Raw genomic sequence first — 24,373 nt, forward strand, 5'->3', positions numbered from 1 at the left:
TCTCCAAACCACATACATAGAAAAAGCCGGAAGTGGTGTGATGGCTCAAGTGGTAGCATGCTAGCCTTGAGAAAGCCTAAGGACAGTGCCCAGGCCCTGAGTCCAAGCACTAGGACTGGCAAAAAAATCTTTGTATATAGCTAAGACAAAACCAGCAGTAATGCTTCCTCATAACCTGATTTTATTTTTTTTCATTGAACCAAATCACCAAACTTTTTTTTGTATATGATAGAAACAAAAGAAAATAAAAGAGGTATACATAATCATGCTTTTTTTATTCAAACTCCCTATTTTCTTTTCTTTTTCTTTTATTTTTTCATATATTTTATTGTAATTAATAGAAGGGTTACATTATATTCATCAGATAGAAGGTGCATTACTTCACATACTTTGATACCCTTTCTCATGTCTTGGTCCCCATTTCCCTCCCCCCACCTCCGCCCCTCATCTTGTTTTCTTCCCTTCTCTATCCAATTTCAAATAACCCATCAAGCATATATACAATATATCAGATAACCAGGTGAAATACTGTAACAATATGAGATAACCCAAAGAGAGCAAAAGAGATGAGAGAAAACATAGTACATTAAGGACAACAATCACTCATTATATGGCTTTCAAGCTCCCTATTTTATCCTCATGCGGAGTTATTTATTTACCCTAGAGAATGTACTCTTTGAAGACTAGATAAGAAAAAGACCAAATGATTATCTCTGTATTCAAGTATAATTTATATTACTCATTTTTATACCTTAAGAAAAATTTCAAGACAAATTTTAACCATAGGAGCCCATGTTGACTCCACTAGCTTTAATTTTTCATATTCTAAAACATTTTATTCCTAATTTGCAGAGTAAAGGAATTTTTAAAACAGTATGAAGTAGCAACATCACTGAAAACACAGCTGTGTGCAAAAAGAATCTTTGCTAACTTCAGTCTTACCTTAGGAATTTAGATAATTTCATAGCAAAGTAAACTTCTACAGGACTCTTTGACCATCTGTTTGTTGCATTAAAGTAACTTAATTTTCAGGAAATGAAACATTTGGTCAAGGACAGGAAAGACTAGCATGTGTTCACACATAACAGATTGATGACATATCCATGGGGTGAATAAAAGTTGTTTCAAAGTCTGAGAGAAAATATTTTTTGAAGATTAAGATGAAAATTTTCCTGACCTAAATTGCCAAGAAAATTTACATGCAAAGAAAGGATACTACTTATTAGAAGCATGGACTTTTGTAAAATGTAATATTTCATTAAAGATGAATTGTGTGTTTGCATTTTATGTTTACAGTCATTTTTTATATCATTCTTTTCTCATTGGTGATACTAGGGATTGAACTCAGGGCCTTGCACTTGTTAGGCAGGCCCTCAGCCACTTGAACCATCCTTCTAGAAATTTTTCACTTTTGATATTTTACATATGAGGTCTCATATTTTTGCCTGGGAATGGCCTAAACATGTGTTCCTCTTAGATAACATTCCATGACACTTCCTTCCATCACTGACACACACTCCTACACTTGACCTGTTTGTTGAGGTAGAAGCATACTAGCATATTTTTAGTGGGGGGGCAGAGAGGCAGGGTTGGCCTCAAATCACAGTGCTCCTGATCTTTGGCTCCAAAATTGTAGACAGAACAGGCAGAGATAATAGGCCATATTCCTTAGCACTGATATGAATGCTTTTCTAGTACTACTAGTGTTACTATGACTATGGAGTTGGTGCTTTAGTCCATACATTGAGCTCTATTTAAATTTGCCATGTTTTTTCCTTTGCATTTTCATCTTATACCTGTAGTATGATTCTATGCAATCTCTTTCACAGGAGTAAAAAAGAATGAGAGTCAATGTATATTTCAGTGGTATTTTAGGTGCCACGCATTTTTTTTCCTGTCTAAGGATGCAGTGACTTTGCCTCATATCAAGATGGGGAAAATTAAATTTAAAAGTGATGAACCCGAAATCTGAATTCTCATCAGCGAGCAGAGCCAATGGAAGAAGATCACATTGTTCAGAGCATGAGTCGTGAGCTTCCTTTCTCAAAGCCACAGCACTTAAGCAATTGCTTTGCTGGCTGCCATTTCTGTCAATCTTCCAGAGCTGAGAAAAAAAGCACACCATTTTATCCATTTTCTAATTACAGTTTCTTACAATTTCTGCTTCACTTAATGGTCCTGAAAATCATAATCCCCTTAATGCTGAACGGAAGTGAAGCAGCCTATAATGCCCTGAAAGATGCTAAAAAGCCACCTCGCAGAGAGCAGATGATTATAGACATGTTTGGTAAAAATGAATATCCAAATTAACAGGCTAAGCTCTCTTAAATTCCAAAATCTTGAATCCGATGTATTCACTAGGAACATTTCCAGCATTTCCACCCAAACTCATCCTGACATTTCCTCCCTAGTGAATGATTAATCATCAGGTGAGGAAGTTGACAATCATCCTAATCAAGCTCTTCCTCCTCACTTCCTACTGCAATTTGACCTCTAAACTTCATCTGTTCACTCTCACTCCTTCACTGCAGGGTTTTGATACTTGTTTTTTGGAGAGGGTCTAGTGGTATTGAGGCCTTGCCTAGTAACTTCAATTCCACCAAAAAGGAATAAGGGTACAAATACAAAAGGACATTTCATTCAGATACAAAGATTACAGGGAGCATTCTGATAAGTTACCATCATATAGATTTGAGAATCAGAGATACCATCCTATGAGTAGCAAAATGATCTTCCTTTATGCCATCTCAATGATGCTTAAATATTTACCAGGATTGGCCACTGTGTTGGATAGTTTTTCCCATCTTTGATAGGAAGACACTTATGATTTTCTACCTATTGAGGTGATTTGTACTATTTTATGAATTGTCAATAAAGCTCAACCTCACAGACACCAGAAAAGTTATCACCAAACACAGTATCAGAGAAGCACATGGTTGGCTATTCCTTCTACTGCTTATCTTCTATCACTATTTTCCTGAGTATGAAGAATAAAGAACTGCACATAGTCTGTGCAGATGATAAAGATCACTATCTTCTCTTCCCTTTAGTTAGAAAAAGCCTTTCAACTACTATCCTACGTTTGGTTGTTTGTCTTAGCCCCAAACAGGCATGACTATAAGGAAAACCATAATATCAGGACCTGCTTAAAAAACTTTAACAATTAGGCTTAATTGTAATGTTGCAGAATTGCAAAATATTACAAATGTGTTTAATCAATAGTCCTATAACTTGGATTGCTTGGAGGGCTGGCATTTCTCCAGTGAGAAATGAAACTAAAAAAAAAAACAATATTTCCACTCATCCCCTTTTTGGCAGCATCTATTTGAAACCCAGCTTCTACCCCCCCCCGCCCCCCCAAAATCATTCCTTTGTAGACCGGATCATCTTAAGCATGAGACCATTGAGGCTAAATGATGAGGACTGGTAGGACATCTAGAAGAGGTACTTCAGGAATCGCTGGCAAAGCTTACAGGCATTCTGTATAAATTGGACTTGTAACAGGTTTTTCAAGGGCCTGAGGAAACTTTCCAGCTAGAATAACGACAAGCTTACAAAAACAAAACAGAAATGCTCAGGAATGGCAGGGTCTTTCTTTCTTCTCACCTCAATGAACAGAATATTCATGATGCAGATAAAATTACTATTAACCTTGGAGAGACTGGACGTGAGAGGTTCAGGATGTGGCCTGGTCATAAAATCTGCTCAGAATAAAATGACACATAAAATTGGGAATGAAAACAGATGTACATTCTGTGAGCATTCGAACTACAAAAGTACTCAGTTAAGTCTTGCTTGTGGAAAGAATTTAAGCTGGAACAATAACTCTAAGTTTTACCTTCTGCTTCCCCATAGGGGAAGAAATTTCTGTTGCTTTAGTATTACTACCTATATAGAATGGATCACATAATTCCCCAAGACTAGAAATGGGGCTAATGCTACCCAGAATAAAGGCTTTTGAGGACACTCAGAGAATTTATGCAGAACTCACTGTTTACTGTTCCCCAGAGGACAGGAAGAAGACCATTTACTATGGCATTGGTACTCCTTTCTCCAGTCTACAGGAATGGAACATGACAGAACTCTGTGGAGGACCTCAAACTCAAGTTTTAGGTAACAAAAGCAATATTGATGGAGGAAACAAAATGACAGGTACAAGGATCCAGGTAGACAAGCTGAGACTGGAGAGGCCTGCAAAGAATTACAGTGGTTTAAGATATTACCATCTGCTCATAATACTTTCAACAGCCCTAGTGGCTGCAGGGGAGGGGAAGAGAGATAGGTCTTGAAGGATGACTGGTGGAATACAGGGAGTTAAATAAGGTGGGTACCTTTTTATTACTCAAGTACTCAGGGAAAATAATCCCATCCTGTTTGGAGTCTGTTGATACATTCTGGGTTTTGCTAAAGGCTGTGCTCAGCATTCCATTCCAATCATACTATTTGGCTTTTCCTTGAGAGAGAAGGTACTTGACAGTCTTAGGTATTGCCACAGGCATGTGTTACTTGGGTCCATTATTCATTCTACCAGTTGAAGATTATACTTTGTTATAGAATGCAGAACATGTGACAAGTTACAGACCAGTAGCCCTAAGATTCAAGACCTGAAGCTATTCACGGAATCAATGTACTACTGGGATATAATCTTTGTCAGTACTGGAAAGCTTACTTTGTTTTTAGACCTTAATACTGACACAAGTGTTCCCTACCCTGTGTTCAGGGAGCACTGTGTTGCTGCAACTTGATTCTAAAGTATGTATAAAGATCTCTGCCTGCTACTTAGGAACATGTTACCATAGACTTTGTTAGGAAAAGTGTACAATTCAATGAGGTTCATTTTGTCAATTTCTATCTTCTTATTTTTGGTTAGTTAACGAGTCCATTTCCATTACTACAGTGTCTTCCGGTCCCTCACTCTCTTCTAGTCCCTCCCTCCCATCTCCATCCATAAGTTGGTATAGTTCCCTTTCATCAATGTTCAGGAAGCTCCACTTTTCCCCTTTCCCCCTTGATTTGTGTATCTTTCCATCTACCCCATCAAAATATACTTGAATGCATCACGCCTAAAGAAAAGAAGAATCCATAAAAAAGCATATTTTTGGAAATTTCATCTGAAAAAGTTTAGAAATTCACTCAGTATTTCGATTACAAAAAAATAAAGCAAACATATATTTTTTAGATTTCATTAGGCTAAATAACCCACTCTCCTGGGAACAGATATGGCTGGCTGACATTTATATCATTGAAGCTACAATCGAAGTTAACACACTGAACTTTTGAAACTCAAAAATATTCAGGTCATTCCTGGTAACACTTGTTTGCTTACAGTATCCATTAGAGTTTTAGTGCAAATATACTTATTTTCCACTTTAATTAACATAGAATGACCTGGTTTTTGCCACAGTTCAAAGTTTTGTGGAGTAAACTGAACATATGAATTAAGTGCTAATGACAATAGGCATGTTCAAGAAAAGTAGGTAGCCATCTCATGAATCATTTTATATATGTACAAATATATAAATATATAAAATATTTCTGTTATATAATGATTCACCATTATGTATATTTTCTCATTGAAGTTAGCTATAAGTCCTGTGCATTTTATTAAGTAAACATCACTCAGAATGGGAGGTGGGTAAATCAATTCAACATTTTCTTAGCAAAAATCCTTATGGCCTATATTCACGTGTATCATTATACTTATCCACACAGCACTCAATCATGATTTTAACTCATTTTAGATTCCTGGGTTGCAGCATATATATGAGAACCATATTATGTTCTCTCTTTTTCATACAAGCTAAATGGAAGTAAATGCTAAAATTGCTCACATGAAGCCTAATGCTTTCTTTATCCTTCCTTGACTTTTCAGCATAGAGTAATAGTATTATATATATACATATATATATATTTTTTTTTGCCAGTCCTGGACTTGAGCTCAGGGCCTAAGCACTGTCCTTGGATTTTCCCCAGACTAGAGTTCTACTACTCAGCACTACTTGCAGCTTTTTTCTATTTATGTGGTACTGAGGAATCAAACCTGGGTCTTCATGCATGCTAGGCAAGCACTTTACCACTAGACCAAACTCCCAGCCAAAATGTGTTTTCTATCCATACCAGAAACCTCTCATATGAGATGCATGCATGGAACATTCCAAAAATAAAATGTACCAAGTTTCAGAATACAATTTATGGACTGGGATAAAGTATTCACAAAAGTACAAGTGATTTTGGATGGTCATCTAGAATATACTGACAAGTCTGGGCTCCAGTGGCTTATGCCTATAATCAGAGCAACATAGGATGCTGAGATAAGAGCATTACTATTTGACACTGGCTCAAGCAGACAAATCTCTGAGGCTCTTCTGTCTAATTAACCAGCAAAAGGCCAGTAATGGGGATATGACTCAAGTGATAAGAGTGACAAAGGTGCTAAGAAGCATTATTCAAGCTTTGAGTCACTGACTGGAATAAAAAATGGAAAAAATACATAAATAATATTTAAAACTGAATAATAAGAAAATGTATTATTGGATTAAGCAATGTGGTGCAAAATCTGAAGATCTGACCAAACAAGATATACAGATAATAATAACCATATGGCACAATATTTTTATATCATACATCAGTGAACTCTACACTAAATAACATGCTATAGCAACCCTATAAAGTTGCTGAAACCTAGAATATTAGCTACAAATGTGGGTTAGGACATGTAGCAATAACAAATCTCAGTGGGTTCTGTTAGCTACTAGAAAAAGTTTTACCACTGGCTTACACATTTTATTTTATTTTATTTTTATTTTTTATTTTTTTTGCCAGTCCTGGGCTTGAGCTCAGGGCCTGAGCACTGTCCTTGGACTTTCTCAAGGCTAGAGCTCTACCACTTGTGCCTCAGCACCACTTCCGGCTTTTTGCTATGTATGTGGTACCGAGGAATCGAACCTGGGTCTTCGTGCATGCTAGGCAAGCACTTTAACCACTAGGCCAAACTCCCGGCCCCTGGCTTACACATTTTATAAAAACCTAAACATACACATTAGCAATCATTTTCTTTAGAAGTTGAAAACTAGGGATTGGCGGAAGATGGCAGTGTTTCAGTGTGAGTCTTTCTGAGCTCTCACCAAGATACCAGTTCTAGCATTGTAGGGAAAAGTTCATACCCAAAGATCCATCCTAAGTAAGCTTTACCACTGCAGAGATCTAAGTCAGAGTGGAGAAAGGAAGGAAACCAGAAGCTGCCTCAGAGACAAAGCCTCCCTCCAGCACTTGAGCAGACAGCGCTTCTTAGCAGCACAGATCTGCCAGCTCCAGATAGAGCCACACAGAGCCTGCGCGAGCCCAGAGCTGTCACCCAGCCATGGCATGGACCTGCCAGCTTCATGAAACCAGAAAAACCCAGCAATTTGTGAGTACCTTTGTGGAGAAGATTCCACTTCTGCTCATTGGGAATGAATCCCTTCTCCCACCAGCCGACAGCAGCTCCATGTTGACTGCTGGCAAAGACCTTGCCAAACCAATTGGAGCCTGAGAAGTGGTGCTGGCAGTGCCATCATTCAAAAGGGCAAAGGATTTCCCAGTGGCAGTTTAGCCAGAAGTCTGCCCCCAAACTAGGGGAAGTTCCTCCTCCTGGGCGGGGCCGCACTCCTGGTAAACAAAGCTGCTCACAACTCCACCGGCTTTTTTTTTTCTGCCCAATTAAGCAAACTGATCAGAAAAACCGCAAAGTCAAATCACAGGAGAAAAAGACTTTTTGAAGTCCCGAATTTAGTGGAGACACAAGTTTCATATCCTGTCCCCCTGTCCCCCCAAAACAAACTGAAGAATACCCCCCTTTTTTCTACCTTTATCATTTGCATTTTTATGTGTTCATATATGTATATGTATATATATATATATTTACCATTGTTACCTCCATTTTTTAAAAAAATGTTATAATTCTTTCCATTTTTTTTTCCTGCTTTCCTTCTGTAATTGCGGTCGTTCCTGGAAACATAGCAACAGCACTGTGTCCAGACTGGATACAAATGATATTTTTTATTGATACAGTCACCTGCTATTTAATCTGTTGGTTCTTACCCCTAGTACTTCTTGTCTAAGAACTCACAATAGGGGCCGGGAGTTTCGCCCAGTGGTAGAGTGCTTGCCTAGCATGCACGAAGACCCGGATTCAATTCCTCCATACCCCTCATACATAGCAAAAAAGCCAGAAGTGGTGCTGAGCCTCAAGTGGTAGAGTGCTAGCCTTAAAAAAGCCAAAGGATAGTGCTCAATCCCTGAGCTCAAGCCCAGGACTGGCAAAAAAAAAAAAAAAGAACTCACAACAGTGTGGGATCTCCGCCCACCTTTCTTCTTTTTTTCTTTTTCATTTTTCTTTTTTTTTGTTTATTTTTACTTTTTAAAAAGTTTTATCATTGATCTCTCTTCTATATAACTTCCTCTTTTCTTTATATACTCTTCTTATTACTCTTCTTATTTTCATAAGTTTTATCTTATTTTTCCTAAATTTTGTACTCAACTGTTTTACCTTTCTATCACCTTAGGTCAGTTATCCTTATGTTATCCTTTTTCTTCAGTACTATATTAATCTTACACTCCTACATTACTCTTTTCTTACCTCCCCTATTGTCTTTCATATTACTTTTCCATCTCTGGTCCTCAGTTCATCCTTTAACTTTTATAATGCATGGATCTACATTTGATAGTTGTTGAGAAATACTATATATCTAGGTGTTCAATTATACTGTAGGTCCAGAGGGACTTAATATAATAGAGATTGAATTGTGGGGGTATTTTTTGGTCATAAACGGTGACCAGTGGTGGTATTAGATTTGTCTGTAAGTGCACAAAAAGAGAGAGAGACTTATAATACCAATCTAAAATTGTGAACATCTGTTGTCTGGCCAGCTAAAGGGCTCTATGTTGGCTATATTAAAAACTGTAATCTTGTGCAGTATTAATCTTGCTCCCATTTTCAAATGGGCAGAACAAAAACCTCAAGAAAAATGTCAAATCAAGGAATAGCATCTCCCACCCAATATAAACAGGCAATGGAGCAGTCAATGGCAAAACTGGAGGAGAGTCCTCTAAGTGCTATACAAATGAAATTGACAAACACGATGAAAGAAAAGTTTGAAAACATACAGAAAGAGGTACGGGAGGAAGCCATATCTAAACAAGATGAAACCATAAAGAAAAAGATATGTGAAAGAGAGGAAGCCATAAAGGAGGCCATAATAAAGGTTTTTCAAAGAAAAATTGACAAATTCATAGAATCCACAAACAAAAAGCTGACAAAACTCCAACAAATGTTCAATGAGAGTAAGCTGCTAAGCTAACCACTCAAATAGAAATCAAGGAGTTAAAGAAGTCCATACATGATCTAAAACAAGAGATGCAAGGCTTCAAAAATGAGCAACTGGAAGGAAGGGAGATGAAGAACAAAGTAGAAAGTATTTGGGATGGGGGTTGGGGGAGGGAAATGGGGATCAAGACATGTGAAAAGGTATCAATGTATGTGAATTAATGCACCTCCTATCTCGCAAATGTCATGTAACTCTTCTATTAATTACAATAAATATACATGAAAAAATTTAAAAAAGAAAGTATTGATAGCAGTTTAGACAATGCAGAAGAAAAAAAACTCCAGGGTTGAAGGTAATATAGATGTTATAGAGAAAGAAGAGAAAAATGAGTCAAACCATATCTAGGAAATATGAGAGAATGCATCAGGAGGTCCAAGATACAATTAAGAAACTTAATTTAAGGCTAATTGGTATTGAAGAAGGCCTGGAGAAAGAGGACAATGGTATTGGAAATATACTTCAGGGAGTCAGTTCAAAGAACTACCCAAATATCCAGAAGGGCAGGCCCGTCCAGATATAAGAAGTTTTTAGAACCCCAAACAGACCTGACCAGAAAAGGATATCCCACCACCACATAATCTGTACAGGATTAATAGACCAAAGAAAGGATCCTAAAAGCAGCCAGGGAGAAGAGAACAATTACTTACAAAGGAAAAAACAATCAGAATAACCCCAGATTTCTCAGCAGAGACCATGCAAAGAAGAAGAGATTGGAAGGATATATGTCATGCCCTTAAGACAAATAACTACCAACCAAGAATATTGTACCCAGCTAAGCTCTCATTCATAACTAAGGGAACTATAAAAATATTCCATTCCAAGGAAAAGTTGCAACATTAGGTAGGACCCAAGCCAGCATTACAAAATATTCTCAACATGTTCTACACATTGAAAACAAACATAAACGTGATATTGACAAAGAAATGGCACCTAAAAATCATACCAGCTAATTACCACAGAACTGTCAAGCCACAGGCCCTAATAAAAGCTTTACAAAATGGAAGAAACTAGTAAATATTTTTCAATCCTAACTCTCAATATCAATGGACGTAACTCTCCAATTAAAGAGCATGGAGTGTCTAGTTGGATCAAAAAGAAAGATCCATCATTCTGTTGTCTTCAAGAGACACATCTTGCTCCAAAAAACAAACATGGGGACCATGTCATGAGAAAGGGAATCAATATTTGTGAAGTTATGCACCTTCTATCTGGTGAATATAATGTAACCCTTCCATGAATCACAATAAAAATTATTTTAAAAAAACAAGGATTTTTTGAAAGAGGTTGGAATAAAGTTTATCAAGCTAATGGCCCCATAAACAGACTGGAGTGCCATCCTCATATCAGATAAAATAGATTTCAAACTAAAATTAGATTAGTGAGAAAAGACAAAGAGGTTATTACATACTAATAAAAGGATCTCTCCTCCAGGAGGACATAACCATCCTACGTATCTACACACCTAATACCAGAGCACCAAACTTTGTCATGCAAACTTTCCTTTAATTATACCACACATAGATCGAAACACAGTGATTGTTGGTGACATTAGGACACCACTTTCACTTAAGGACAGATCAACTAGGCAAAAACTCAACAGAGAAACCTCAGAATTGAACAACTCTATAGACCAACTAGATCTAACAAACATCTGCAGATTGTTCCACCCAGCAACAACACAATATACGTTTTTTTCAGCAGCACATGGAACATTTTCCAAAATAGACCATTTAGACATTTTAGAACATAAAACAAACCTGTGTAGAATCAGAAGCCTGAAATTATTCCCTGCATTCTCTCAGACCACAGGGGCATCAAATTGAAACTGAACACCAATCTCCACCAATGAAAACCTTGTAACTCATGGAGATTGAACAAGATATTGTTGAATCACCAAGGGGTCAATGAGGAGATCAGAACAGAAATTCAACAGTTTATGAAATTTAACACAAAGGAGCATACAAAATACCAGCTCCTTTGAGATATAGCCAAGGCAGTACTCAGAGGAAAATTTATAGCACTGATTGCTTACATTAACAAATTGGAAAAATCGCAAAACAACAACTTAATGTCGCATCTTGAGCTCTTAGAAAAAGAGCAACAACCCAACCTTAATCCCAGTAGAAGGAAGCAAATTATTAAAATCAAAGCAGAATTAAATGAATTGGAGGCCAAAAAAACTATAGAAGAATCAACAAAGCAAGGAGTTGATTCTTTGAAAAAATTAACAAAATTGACAGGCCCTTAGCAAATCTTGCCAAAAACAGGGAGCACACCCAAATAAACAAAAGCACAGATGAGAATGGTAATGTCACGATAGAAATGACCAAGATCCAGACCATCATGAGGGAATATTTTTCAAACCGTTATTCCAACAATTTAGAAGAATCTAGAAGAAATGGATGAATTTCTAGCCAATATTAACATAGCCACACTGAAACAAGAAGACCTAATCCAATTAAACAGAACTCCCATCCAAGAAAAGCCCAGGGCTAGATGGACTCACAGCTGAATTCTATAAGTACTTCAAAGCAGAGCTCACCCCAATACTCCCCAAGCTCTTCAATGAAATTAAAAATGAAGGCTCTTTGCCAAACGCATCCTACGAAGCCACTATAACCCTCATTCCCAAACCAGACAGAGATTCATCAAAGGAAGAGCAATATAGACCCATTTCCTTGATGAATACTGATGCAAAATTTCTCAACAAAATATTGGCCATCCATCTTCAGCAAGTCATCAAAAAAAATTATACACTATGAAGAAACAGGATTCATCAGAGGGATGCAAAGCTGGTTCAGCATATGCAAGTTAATTCAACATATCAACAGGAGCAAGAACAAGAATCACATGATTGTCTCAATACATGCAGAAAAGGCATTTAACAAGATCCAACACCCCTTTATGTTAAAAGCTCTGGAGAAACTAAGAATCCATGGAACATTCCTCAATATAATAAAGGCTGTGTATGACAAACCCACAGCTAGCATTATATTTAATAGTAAAAAGCTAAAGCTATTTCCTCTAAAATCAGGAACGAGAAAAGGATGCCCACTCTCTCCACTCCTCCTTAACATAGTATTAGAATTCCTAGCCAGAGTAATAAGTCAAGAAGCAAGCATAAAGGGGATCCAAATAAGGAAAGAGGAAGAGAAACTTTCCCTCTTTGCAGATGATATAATTCTGCACTTAAAGAACCCTATAGACTCCACTCTCAAGTTGCTTGAGCTGATTTAAAACTTTGGCAAGGTATCAGGATATAAAATTAACCCTCAAAAATCAACTGCCTTCCTATATGCCAACAATGAGAGGAACGAGGCAATGATCAGAAAAGCAACTCCTTTTGCAAAAGCCTCAAAAAAAGATAAAGTACCTAGGAATTAACTTAACTTAATTACTTAAGAATGTAAAGGACCCTGAAAAAGGAAATTAAAGCAAAACTGAGGAAATGGGAAAACCTCCCATGCTCCTGGATTGGAAGAATTCACATCATGAAAATGGCAATCTTGCCAAGGTCTACCTACAAATTCAATGCAATACCCATCAATATCCCAATGTCATTCTTTAAAGAAATAGAAGAGGCAATCCAAAATTTCATATGGAATAATAAAAGACCCCGTATAGCAAAAACACTTCTTAGCAGAAAGAACAGGAAGAATTTCAATAGCAAACTTTAGACTCTATTACAGAGCTATAGTGACCAAAACAGCTTGGTACTGGCACAAGAACAGGCCTACAAATCAATGGAACAGAACTGAAGACGCAGATATTAACCCACAGACCTATGGCCACCTAATCTTTGACAAGGGAGCCAAAAAAAAAATAGAATGGAAGAAAGACAGCCTCTTCAACAAGTGGTGTTTGCAGAACTGGTTAAGCATCATTAAGTTGGATCCTTCTTTGTCACCCTGCACCAGGATTAACTCCAAATGGATCAAAGACCTGGAGGTAAAGTGGATACAGTGAAAACTTACAAGAAGGAGTAGGAGATGCACTAGGTCTCCTTGGCACAGGTTTAAACTTTCTTAATCAAGACCAAGAAACAACAAATGAGAGAAAGTCTGGATAAGTGGGGCTGCATAGCCTGCAGAGCTTCTGCATGGCAAAGGACATAGCAACAAATTAACTAGAAAACCTAAAAAGTGGGAAAAGATCTTCACTAACCATACAACAAACAAAGGACTCGTATGTAAAATATATCAACAGCTCAAAAAATTGAATCACTCAAAACTAATCTCCAAAGAAACAACCGTCCCATTAAAAGACGGGCCAAAGATTTAAAGAGATTCTTCTCTGAAGAAGAAATAAAAAAATGGCCTATAGACTCATGAAGAAATGCTCAATATCTCTGGCCATAAAATAAATTCAAGTCAAAACAACTCTAAGATTTCACCTCACTCCAGTTAGAATAGCCAGGATCAAGAAATCTAGTAACAACAGATGCTGGAGGGGATGTGGCCAGGAGGGATCACTACTACATTGCTGGTGGGAGTGCAAACTCATTCAACCACTATGGAAAGCAGTATGGCAGTGCCTCAAAAGACTAAACATAGAGCTCTCCTATGACCCAGCAATTCCACTAACTGGCATCTACCCACTGGTCCAGAAACAAGGACATACTAACTCTACTCGCACAATGATGTTCATTGGCACACTATTTACCATAGCAAAGATATGGAACCAACCCAGATGTCCCTCAGTTGATGAATAGATCAACAAATTGTGGTATTTGTACACAATGGAATTCTATGCTGCTGTCAGAAAGAATAACCTTGCCCCATTTGTAGGAAATGGAAAGACTTAGAAGAAATCATATTAAGTGAAGTAAGCCAGACTCAAAGGAACATAGGCTCAATGGTTTCTCTCATTTGCCATAATCAGTAGAAACCTTGGGCTCTCTTAGCAGAGATTTACAATAGAAGAAAACCTAGTTACATAAGGCCTCATAGTATGATGCTAAATGAAATGACCTCCAGGATATAGAAACAAAAGCCATATAATGAGTGATTGTTTTCCTTAATGTACTATGTTATCTCTCATCTCTTTTGCTTTCCCTAGGTTATCTCATATGGCTACAGTATTTCCCCTTGTTATATGATATAGTGTATATGTGCTTATTTGAAATCTGATAGGGAAGGGGGAAAACAAGATGAGGGTCAAGGGTGGGGGTGGGAAATGGGGACCAATACATGAGAAAGGGTATCAATGTTTCTGAAGTAATGCACCTTCTATCTGGTGAATATAATGCAATCCTTCTATTAAATACAATAAAAATATATGAAAAAAAGAAAAAAGAAGTTGAAAACTCTGCTCACATAGAAGTTGCATCTAAAGTCTTATTCAAGATTGCCAAAACTCAGAGGCAATAAACATGTCCTGCAGTAGATGAATGGATAAAGTGTGGTACATCAAGACAATGGAATATTATTCAATCCTAAAACTGAGATATTGAGTGCATCTGTCATTCCAATTCTGTGGGAAACTGAGACCAGGAGTATAGTGGTCCAAGCCAGCCTTGGTAAAGACACTGACATGGCAGGATAAGGAAAAATGCAAGAGACAGAGTTAGTCTGCGTTATATAATGTGTACATGTATGAAATAATTTGGCCAAACCTCGTGTACAAGTAATACACATGAGAAACAAAATAAATGATAGAAAATAAAATAGGCTCTTTTAGGGGCCAGGTACAGAGGAGGAGAGAATTGTCCCTGGAGAGGATAAATATAGGTGAATAGGGCCAAAGTAGACTATTTGCATATATAATAGAACATTGACCCCTGTCAAAATCGTTTCCAAAAAGGGAAAGAAAATATGATAAAAATCTCACTTATTTATTTATTTATTTGCCAGTCCAGGGCCTGGAATTCATGGCCTGAGCACTGTCGTTGGACTTTCTCAAGGCTAGAGCTCTATCACTTGAGCCTCAGAACCACTTCTGGCTTTTTTCTATGTATATGGTACAGAAGAATTAAACACAGGTCTTTTTGCATGCTAGGCAAGCACTCTACCACTAGGCCAAACTCCCGGCAAGGGGGCACTTTTGATTAGGTCATATTTTATTCATGTATGGAGATGTCACAATGAAACAAACCTTAAATAAATAAGAATTTGCATATCACAAAGCATCTCACTGTACATTCAAAGCCAGATCAGGTAAATGGATTTTTTTTTCTGTTTGATATCAAGCACATTGAAATGGAAATACAGCAGGAAAACTGCTTCATTCTATGCTAATCTACCTGGCTGGAGACATGAACACATAAATTCAATTTAGGTTTGGAGTTAGATTTATATGTAATTTTTAACAAGTCCTATCACTCTGGCCAGCTTCTGTATGTAGATGTCACCAACATACCAGCAAGCAAAGCATTCTATTATAATCCTATCTATGAAGCTGCATAAAGAAAGATGGGAACCGGAGAAGGAAATACTTAAAAAATTAGGAAAATATCATAATCCAAATGATCAAATTACCATATCTTACATTTTTACAGGGTTCTGTGGCAAAAAAAAATCAACAAATTTGACCTATTTTCAAAATTAAATACGTTCTTAATTATGGAACTTCCCAGGATTGTTAATATGAGAAATATTTATGTGGATATGTAGACAGAGAACAAATTTTCCAGACTATGTTAATAAGGAAATCACTCTGCTAATGTTATTTCAAAAAAATTTTGTATTTTAATTAATTTTCTCTATATGCTTGTACCAGAGTTGGAACTCAGGAGACCTTTACCCCTCTCTTGGCTTGCTGGTACACAAATGGTTCCCTACCATGTAGGCTACATCGCCAGTCTGGTATTTGGCTGGTTAACTGCTAGACTTTTCTGCTCAAGTTGGCTTTGAATTGCCCTTCTCCTGGTCACAGAATTATAAGTAGCTAGGATTTCAGGCATGACAAACCTCTGGTGCCCAGATCTAATTAAATTAATGCTCAAAATATTCCTGGGAAGCAAGTACATTATTCCGCATGATTTCTAAGTCATAGTTAAGGAAATCATGATTGAGACTCACTGAAAAATGGAAATTTTTTGTCTTGGGAATGGAAAGGTTTTGGCTTTGAGCCTGGATTTGGGCCTAAATTTTCACTGTGATTAACTTGTGACCTGACATGTCTATTTGAAACTTTGACAAAACTGTTTTCCTTTAATCTCCATCTATTTTGGCCTGTATTTTGAATAAAATATATGCTTTATCTCTTGGAATAAGCAAAAGACAAGATTACCTTAGAAATCTTAGCAGTTCCTTTTTGAAACCTTAGGAATGCAAAGAATTTACTAACTAAAGAATAATTTCATGAAAGTTTTCATTCAATGAAACAGAGGAATATGGAAAAACTGTAAACATTTAAGATAAAGCAAATACAAGCTAACTTTTCAGAATACAATAAAAAAAGAAACTACCTACATTTTGCAAACTTGTCTAGAGAAAAGAAACTGATTTCTTCATATGTAACAAAGATAGTCTCCAGTTTCCAAAAAATTTTCCCTTCCCATCCACATTTAGCACTATTATTCTCTGGTTTTCTACTATTATTATCTCTTCTCCAATAAATCTTGACGATCTAGACATTGTACATTTAAAAATCTTGCTCCATGAACAAAATGAAAAAATCAAAGGTGGCCTGAGAGTCAGAAGATAAACTCAGCACACCCACATAGTTATTTGTAAAAAGAAAAGCCTAAAGTTGTATTCATTTTTAATAAGAGAATATTAAATATGTAAATTTTTAAAAAAAGATAATGAATAAAATGTTGGGGGAAGAAAATGGCAAGGAATATTTTCTTGTTTTATTGGTATGTGCTGTGAATCTCTTGTGCCTTGTTCCTTAAGATGTTGCAAACATCCAACCAGTTGAGTAGCGATTTGAGTACAAAACCATATAGGTCATTATCCATGCTCTATGAACTCGACCTACAATAGTGTTTGTTCATGAGGATGACTGGAGGTGGTGTGGTTATGTAACAGTAACAAGGAAACATGTCCTTTGTCTTCACGTCATTAAGGGGACCAATCTGACTTTCACATTACTTCTGTAGAAAACAAAACTAGATCCTATATGTTTTCCATTTCTGTTTAGGATTCCTGAGTCATTGTTCGGTTCTAATAGTTCAGATGAGGATCCAAGACACACATTATGCTCAGAAATAATTCATTAATTTTTCAGCTGATACAATACTGACAGACTCAGAAGAACTAACAAAAGGCCACAGAAAATGGATCTCTTCACATCTATTCAGCACTGAATGACAAAGCCATGGAAATCATGAAGCCTTTCGGGGTCCATTTCTAACACTGACGGTAACTCTGAGGTTCTTTCTCTGTAAAAGAAACTGCCTTGGGAGACCACATTGGTGTGGACACAGACCAGGTTGTAAAATTTTCAGATATTAGCCTGGTGCTGGTGGCTCATATCTGTAATCCTAGCTACTCAAGAGGCTGAGATGTGAAGACCATGTTTCAAAGGCAGCCTGGGGAGGTAAGTCTGTGAGACCCTTATCTCCAATTAACCACCAGCAAACTGGAATTGGAACTGTGGCTCAAGTGGTAGAGCACTAGCATTGAGCTGAAGAGCTCATCAGCAACAACACCCAGGCCCACAATGCAAGTCCCACAACCACCACCACCAACAACAACAACAACAAAAATCAGATATTATTTTCAGTTCTGCATTGCCGAAGTAAGAATAGCTTTTTAAAAATCTATTTTTCTAATGGTTCTATAAATCGTCATCTTTTTCAAGTTTAAATTTCATTGCAAAGGTGATATACAGAGGAACTACAATTACATAAGTCAGGTAATGAGTACATTTCGTTTTTCTCCCATTTATCCCTCAGGGTGTAAAGTGCTTTTCCACCATTGTGTCTAGTGTTGGATTAGTTCACATTTTGTCCCAACATTTCTATGATTTCCCCATCCCCTTCCCAAACCTGATAAACATATATAAGACAAAGGATACAGAAATAAAAAACGATGACAAAAGGGAATAAAACGTAAAAGGAAAAAAGTAAAGAAAAAAATGGCAACAGTATGATAAAAAAATTTTGTTTCCAGGCTGGGAGTTTAGCCTAGTGGTAGATTGCCTGCCTACCATGCATGAAGACCTGGGTTCACTTCCTTGGTACCACATATATAGAAAAAAGCCCGAAATGGTGCTCTATCCTTGAGAAAGCCCAAGGACAGTGCCAGGCCATGAGTTCAAGGCCCAGGACTGGCAAAAAATTGTTTCCAATTCTTGGTGGTAAGCAACATTCTATATGTCCATATGCACATAGCTATTAAGCCATTATGATTTGTCTTGCATATGTAGAAAGCTGGAGCAGTGTATATGAAAATTGGCATTTCTTAATGGTCCATTACTCTACTACTTATTACTCTAGATAATTATAATAACCAAATTTAAGAAACAATGTTTCCATTTCCCTTTGGTTCATGAAAAAATTTCTATGACTATACACCTTATATCTGCTACATAATAACTTCTATTAACAACTGTGATTGGAAAATGATGGTCATTAGAAAAAACTGTTATTAATGAGCAGAGTTAAGTGATATGCTCACATGGACATCTAAAAGAGACAAAGAGATTAATGATATCAAGATGATCTGATTCTCAGACATCTCTTCCTCATGGACCTGACACGTTGACAGTTATGTATCCAATTCATATAATTATCACAGCATAGAGGAGGAGTATTTATGCAAGAAGTCATTTGTAATGTAAGTCATTACATGTAAGACACATAAGCATGTCTATTAGGAGCAAATGACCAGTTAATGATATCTAGAATCCAATCCCTAAGGAAAATCAGTTGCTTACATTCAGCAAAGGCACTTACTACTCAAGTAGTATCTGATATTGCTATCCTTTGTCATTATTCTGAATTGTCAAATATTTACACTATGGATGTTTAGGTAATGTTTCTTTGTTTGGTGGAAAGAGGTAATTTGACACCCTTTGAAAAAGAATCAAAGAATTTACCTGAAGAATTGCAACCTCATTACGAAGCTGGCTTTCTTGTTTTGTTGGAAATCTCAATTTGTCAATGATTTTAATAGCTACATCTCTTCCTGTTTTACGATGTTTGCCTTTGAAATTAAAACAAGGATCATTAGTGTATGGTTGATATCATCTGCACTAAAGATTATCAAAACTTACAAAAGCATGTAGGATTAATAAAAGTTGCATTTAATACTTAAGAATATTGATTGATATCCACAAGGATTTCTTTTGGTTACATTGCACTAAATAAAATATGTATGTTAAAGTCAGTCTTAATGCAAGTCACATACAAATTGGAACAAAAGAGATATGCATATTTTCAGCTATTTAGGGTTTTAATTGTCTTAATATAGAAAACACTCCTATCTCCAGTAAGATCTTAGTCTCCTGAGTAGATAAGGTTATAATCATGAGCCAGAAACACCTGGCAAAATAATTGCTTTTCTACACACAGATAGCTAAAAATTTAAGCTAATCAAAATTATTGGTCAATTAACCTACCTCCATATACAATTCCAAACTGTCCAGACCCCAGTACTTCATCAGGAAAAATCTGATATACTGTGCTGATGTCCTGAAGTTATAAGTCCCATGAAGCACAAAGAGAAGAAGGAATAAGCATTACTCCTAACAACTGACTCAAAATTGTATTTTAAATGATATTAAGTATTTCAAAACATTCAACTGTGAATGTAAAGCAAAATTTCATTGATGAGAATATTTAATTCCCATCAATGTAACTTTGTATTTTAAAAACTGCTTTGTCCTAAGTGCTTCAGATGTTCTAACATGCCATTGAATATATTTCAATGGAATGGAAGGATACGTAAAAATTTACCAAATCATTTAAGAGGATTTTTTTCTCTCTGAAATTTTGAGTACTGAATAAATCAGTGATTTCATTGTAGGTATGCTATGTTGTATTGATCATACTCATAGAAACCTAGCAGAGTCCTTTTTATTCCATGAATTCCTACTGTAGCATATCCTACCATACACATTTTTTTCTTTCCTCCGCCTTTACTCTTTTTTTCATTTTTGTGGTCATGGGGCTTGAACCCTGGACCTGGGCGCTGTCCCTGAGCTCTTTAGCTCAAGGCTATCACCCCTTGAATCACAACCCCAACTTCCCATTTTCTGGTGATTAATTGGAGATAAGGGTCTCATTTTCTTTAGTGCCCAGGCTGGCTTTAAACCTCAATCCTCAGATCTCAGCCTCCTGAATAGCTATGATTATAGGCATGAACCACTGAACCCAGCTTCCTCCACCCTTATTCTTTGTTCTCTCCAAAACAGATGTTTTGGCATTACATTATTCCCTCTGTAAGTTCCATTTGCCCCAATCCCTGTCTTTTGCCCTTAGAAAGCAACTAAAAGTTATCTCCATATTGTGACCACCCCTTACCCCCCCTGCCTGAAGTGTTCATAGACTATGTATAAAAATATTCAGAGACAAGAGAATGTTATTTGAATTCCATCATTCTGAGTTCAAGCTACTCTATGCATTTAGTTTTAGTTAGCTTATATTAAATTGGAGATAGTAACCAGTTACTTCACAACATTTACATGCTTCATAAAATGTACTTGGATAATATTCATCTTCTCATTTACTCGTTTTTATTCCCTTCTTCCAGTGGTGGGTAAAGAGGGTTCAATGATTCACAAGCTTCTCAAATTTCTCCATAGACTTCCTAATAACTTAAATTTCCAAAGGTTTGTCTGGCTAAGACACCAGCAGCAGAATCCTGAGATCCTGAGTTCTATAGACATCAACTTTGAGATTGACAGCTCAAGTTGATTTAATCAGCTCTGTAGTTGATCTTTGGCTTTCTGTTTCATGTATTCCAAGTTAATAAAGCATGGAAAAATGTTAGTAGAGAAGAGGAGAATTTCTTGCATTCAGAGCAGTAGACTGCTCTTTTGGTTCACAGAAACAATGGGCCAAACTGTCAAACCTCTGACTTGAAAAACAATTTAGGAGATATGAAAAGAATTACATTTGGCTAATGGCGAGAGAGAGAGAGAGAGAGAGAGAGAGAGAGAGAGAGAGAGAGAGAGAGAGAGAGAGAGAGAGAGAGAGAGACAGAGAGAGACAGAGAGAGAGAGAGACAGAGAGAGACAGAGAGAGAGAGACAGAGAGAGAGACAGAGAGACAGAGAGAGAGAGAGAGAGAGAGAGAGAGAGAGAGAGAGAGTGTACTATTCAAGAAATCATTTCGTAAGTACAATGCAACCCTTTCATCCCACTTAACCCAACTCCTGCTTTTTAGTTTCATGGGAAATTCATTACATATCTTGACTGCATTCTTTGCTTTATTGTTCTACCCCCCTTCCATCTGACTTCCCACAAACACTTTTCAAATGCCAGTATCCTAGTATTCATTTTGTTATGTTTTGATGGTATTATTTTCTAGTAACCACATTACTAAGATTCTTATCATTACACATATACTCACCACATTTTCTTGAATCTGGCTATTTGATACTGAAATGCTCACGGAAATATCTTCTGGAAATACATGTTAAAAAGACACACAGGCACACACATATACATATCAGTTACAGAGGTAACAGCATAACAAGGAAACATATTCATCCATCTTCCTAAAGTACCAGTTTTACATAAATGGTTTATTAAGATTTTTACTTTAAAAATTAAAAATTCAGTCTGTAGTTGGTGTAAAAAATACTTTATCAGTGTAGATTTCAAAGGGAAAATGACTCAGGTTTAAATATAGCCTTTGCTACATGGCAGTTCCTCTATGTGCTTATGTCACATGATCTTTCTACAAACTAAATTTCTCATGTGAATGCTCAGCACCAATTATTTTATTAATACATTGCCCATAGAAAAAAATTAGGATAGCTGGGTACAGTGGCTCACTCCTGTAATCCTAGCTAATCAGGAGGCTGAGATCTAAGGATCCCAGTTCAAAGCCTGCCCAGACACTAAAGTCCCTGAGACTCTTATCTCCAATTAACCACCAGAAAACCTGATGAGGGGCTGTATCTCAAGGATAGGGCAGTAGCCTTGAGCTGAAGAGCTTAGGGACAGTGCCAGGCTCAGAGTTCAAGTACCATGACCAACAAAAAAAATTAGGATAAAGAGTAGTTACAGTAATATAAAATCAGACTTTTGTATAAAGATTCTTCTAAAATTTCTCTTTAGAAACTTGATCCTCTTGCATTTTGAAACAAAAATATTTATAGGTTAAGCTCCAACTTACTAGATAACTTCCCTCATGAGCAAGGGTTCTACAGGTCTACAGTTGCTTTGTATGCAAAAAGCAGAATGAACAACAATCTTAGTATGGGATGCTGCTTGTATTTAGGGATCCCTTGTGCTTCAACAAAGGAAACCCAGGATGAGGAGCCTCTTTTCATTCTGAGCTTGGGGAAGGCAGGTAAAGTGCCAAGCTCAGAGCCCAGGAAGGCAGGCTGATAGCGGGTCACTGGGAAACTGGGAGACTCACTGTGAGAGTTGGATCCTGCGCCCACAGATGAGCCCTTGGGGATGACAGGCATAAGGGCATGTTGGATGGCCATCTCCCACATCTTGGCCACATCGGCACCAATGCCACTGGTGAAGACGCTGTTATTTGGTGGAGGGCTGCAAGGGTTAACCACATTTTCTCCCACATAATATACTACATTTGCCGTGGTGATTTCAAAACAATGAGGATTAGCTCCACTAAGAATTAATGCTGGAGGTTTGGCTGCTTCCAGAGATAAAATTTCCGATAAAGGAATTTCCTGTGGAAGGAAGAGTGTGCTACATATAGTTTACTGGGTGAAAGTAATATTTCATATAAAATCCATACCAGGAACATTACAAATGCTTCAGCATTTATATAAAGTATTTTTCTATAGAAGACATATTAAGAAACCATACTTTAAAATACTAATACAATTGGAAACCTTCTATTAATTTTTTGATGAAAAAAAGCCATTTAAAAATAACATTCATGTCACAGTAATAAGAATGACTAAGAATAATGGATCTGAATCATCCTCAAAACCCAAGCCTCGGAACATGAATCACAATTTTTAAAACTGTGAGATGCAATTGTAACATTTTTGAAATGCATATGTGTTGTGCACTTTGAAATTTTCTATATTTTGAAATTTTAGCGGTTCGTTAGGGTTCTTCATTGAAACATGGTTTGACTCAAAACCTGTCAATGAAATATAATAATACAGCCAAGCCAGTAGTTTTAGGGAGAAGGCACAGCAATCTGTTTTTAAGACTAGTTGTTTGTTAAGTCATTTAAGTATTTAAAAGATTCTTTGCCACAGTCTTCCAGGAAGCACAAAGTGCCTAAAAAAACTAACTTACATTGGCTGAGCGTCATGATGAACACTTGAAAACTCAGCTCTTTTGGAGGCAGAGACTGGAAGGACTATGGTTTAAGGCTAGCTGTAGCAGAAAGTTAGTGAGACCTCATTTCGACAAAACAAGACAGGTGTGGTGGCCTAGACCTGTAAGGAGGATGCAGGCCCAGGGATCCTCACCTGAAGCTTCCCTGGGCAAAAGCACAAAACCTTATATTTGTAAAACAACTAAAGCCTAAGGGTTTCTGCAAGTGATAGAGTGCTGGTCTTACAGCTTGAGGCCCTGTATTCATACATTTATATTTCAATAATTGTATTAATACTAACTTGTGAAACAAATATTTTAACAACCAATGGCATTCCTCACCCCCCCACAGTCAGTCAATTATGCCAAAGTTGTTCAATATATCTGTAGGCAAATTTACTATGAATGGACAGAAAGAAAATTCCTGCCAAGTGTTTCTCTAGAGAAAAGTCTTTCCTGTAAATATCAACAAGTGTGTACTAGCAGGAGTGTATTTCAGGAATTTTCTTTTAGCTTGGTTATCGCGATCACTACTATCTCCATTAAAACACAACTTTGCTAAAATATTTAAGTTTAACCTTCTTTCCCTCTGTACATCTACCAGTCCATAGGGCCAGATGTCTTCTCTAGGAAAACATGACACT

At 36.9% G+C, this 24,373-nt stretch overlaps 1 protein-coding gene across 3 annotated transcripts in view; it reads right to left on the reverse strand.

Moving 5' to 3' along the window:
- The window catches only part of Prkd1 (protein kinase D1), a 313,953-nt gene that overhangs the window by 22,692 nt on the left and 266,888 nt on the right, over positions 1–24,373 (reverse strand). For 2 of the 3 annotated variants that reach the window (XM_090345330.1, XM_090345329.1), the window contains exons 10-13: positions 22,846–23,125; positions 21,829–21,881; positions 19,875–19,947; positions 19,353–19,459 (exon numbers count right to left, since the gene is read on the reverse strand). In XM_090345330.1, the coding sequence (XP_090201456.1) occupies positions 19,353–19,459; positions 19,875–19,947; positions 21,829–21,881; positions 22,846–23,125 (513 nt within the window). The remainder of the gene's footprint in view (positions 1–19,352; positions 19,460–19,874; positions 19,948–21,828; positions 21,882–22,845; positions 23,126–24,373) is intronic. The other variant, XM_090345331.1, reaches the window with a different exon arrangement.

Source organism: Megascapheus bottae, chromosome 14, assembly GCF_031878675.1.
Source record: "Megascapheus bottae isolate mThoBot1 chromosome 14, mThoBot2.hap1, whole genome shotgun sequence".
Lineage (NCBI taxonomy): Eukaryota > Metazoa > Chordata > Mammalia > Rodentia > Geomyidae > Megascapheus > Megascapheus bottae.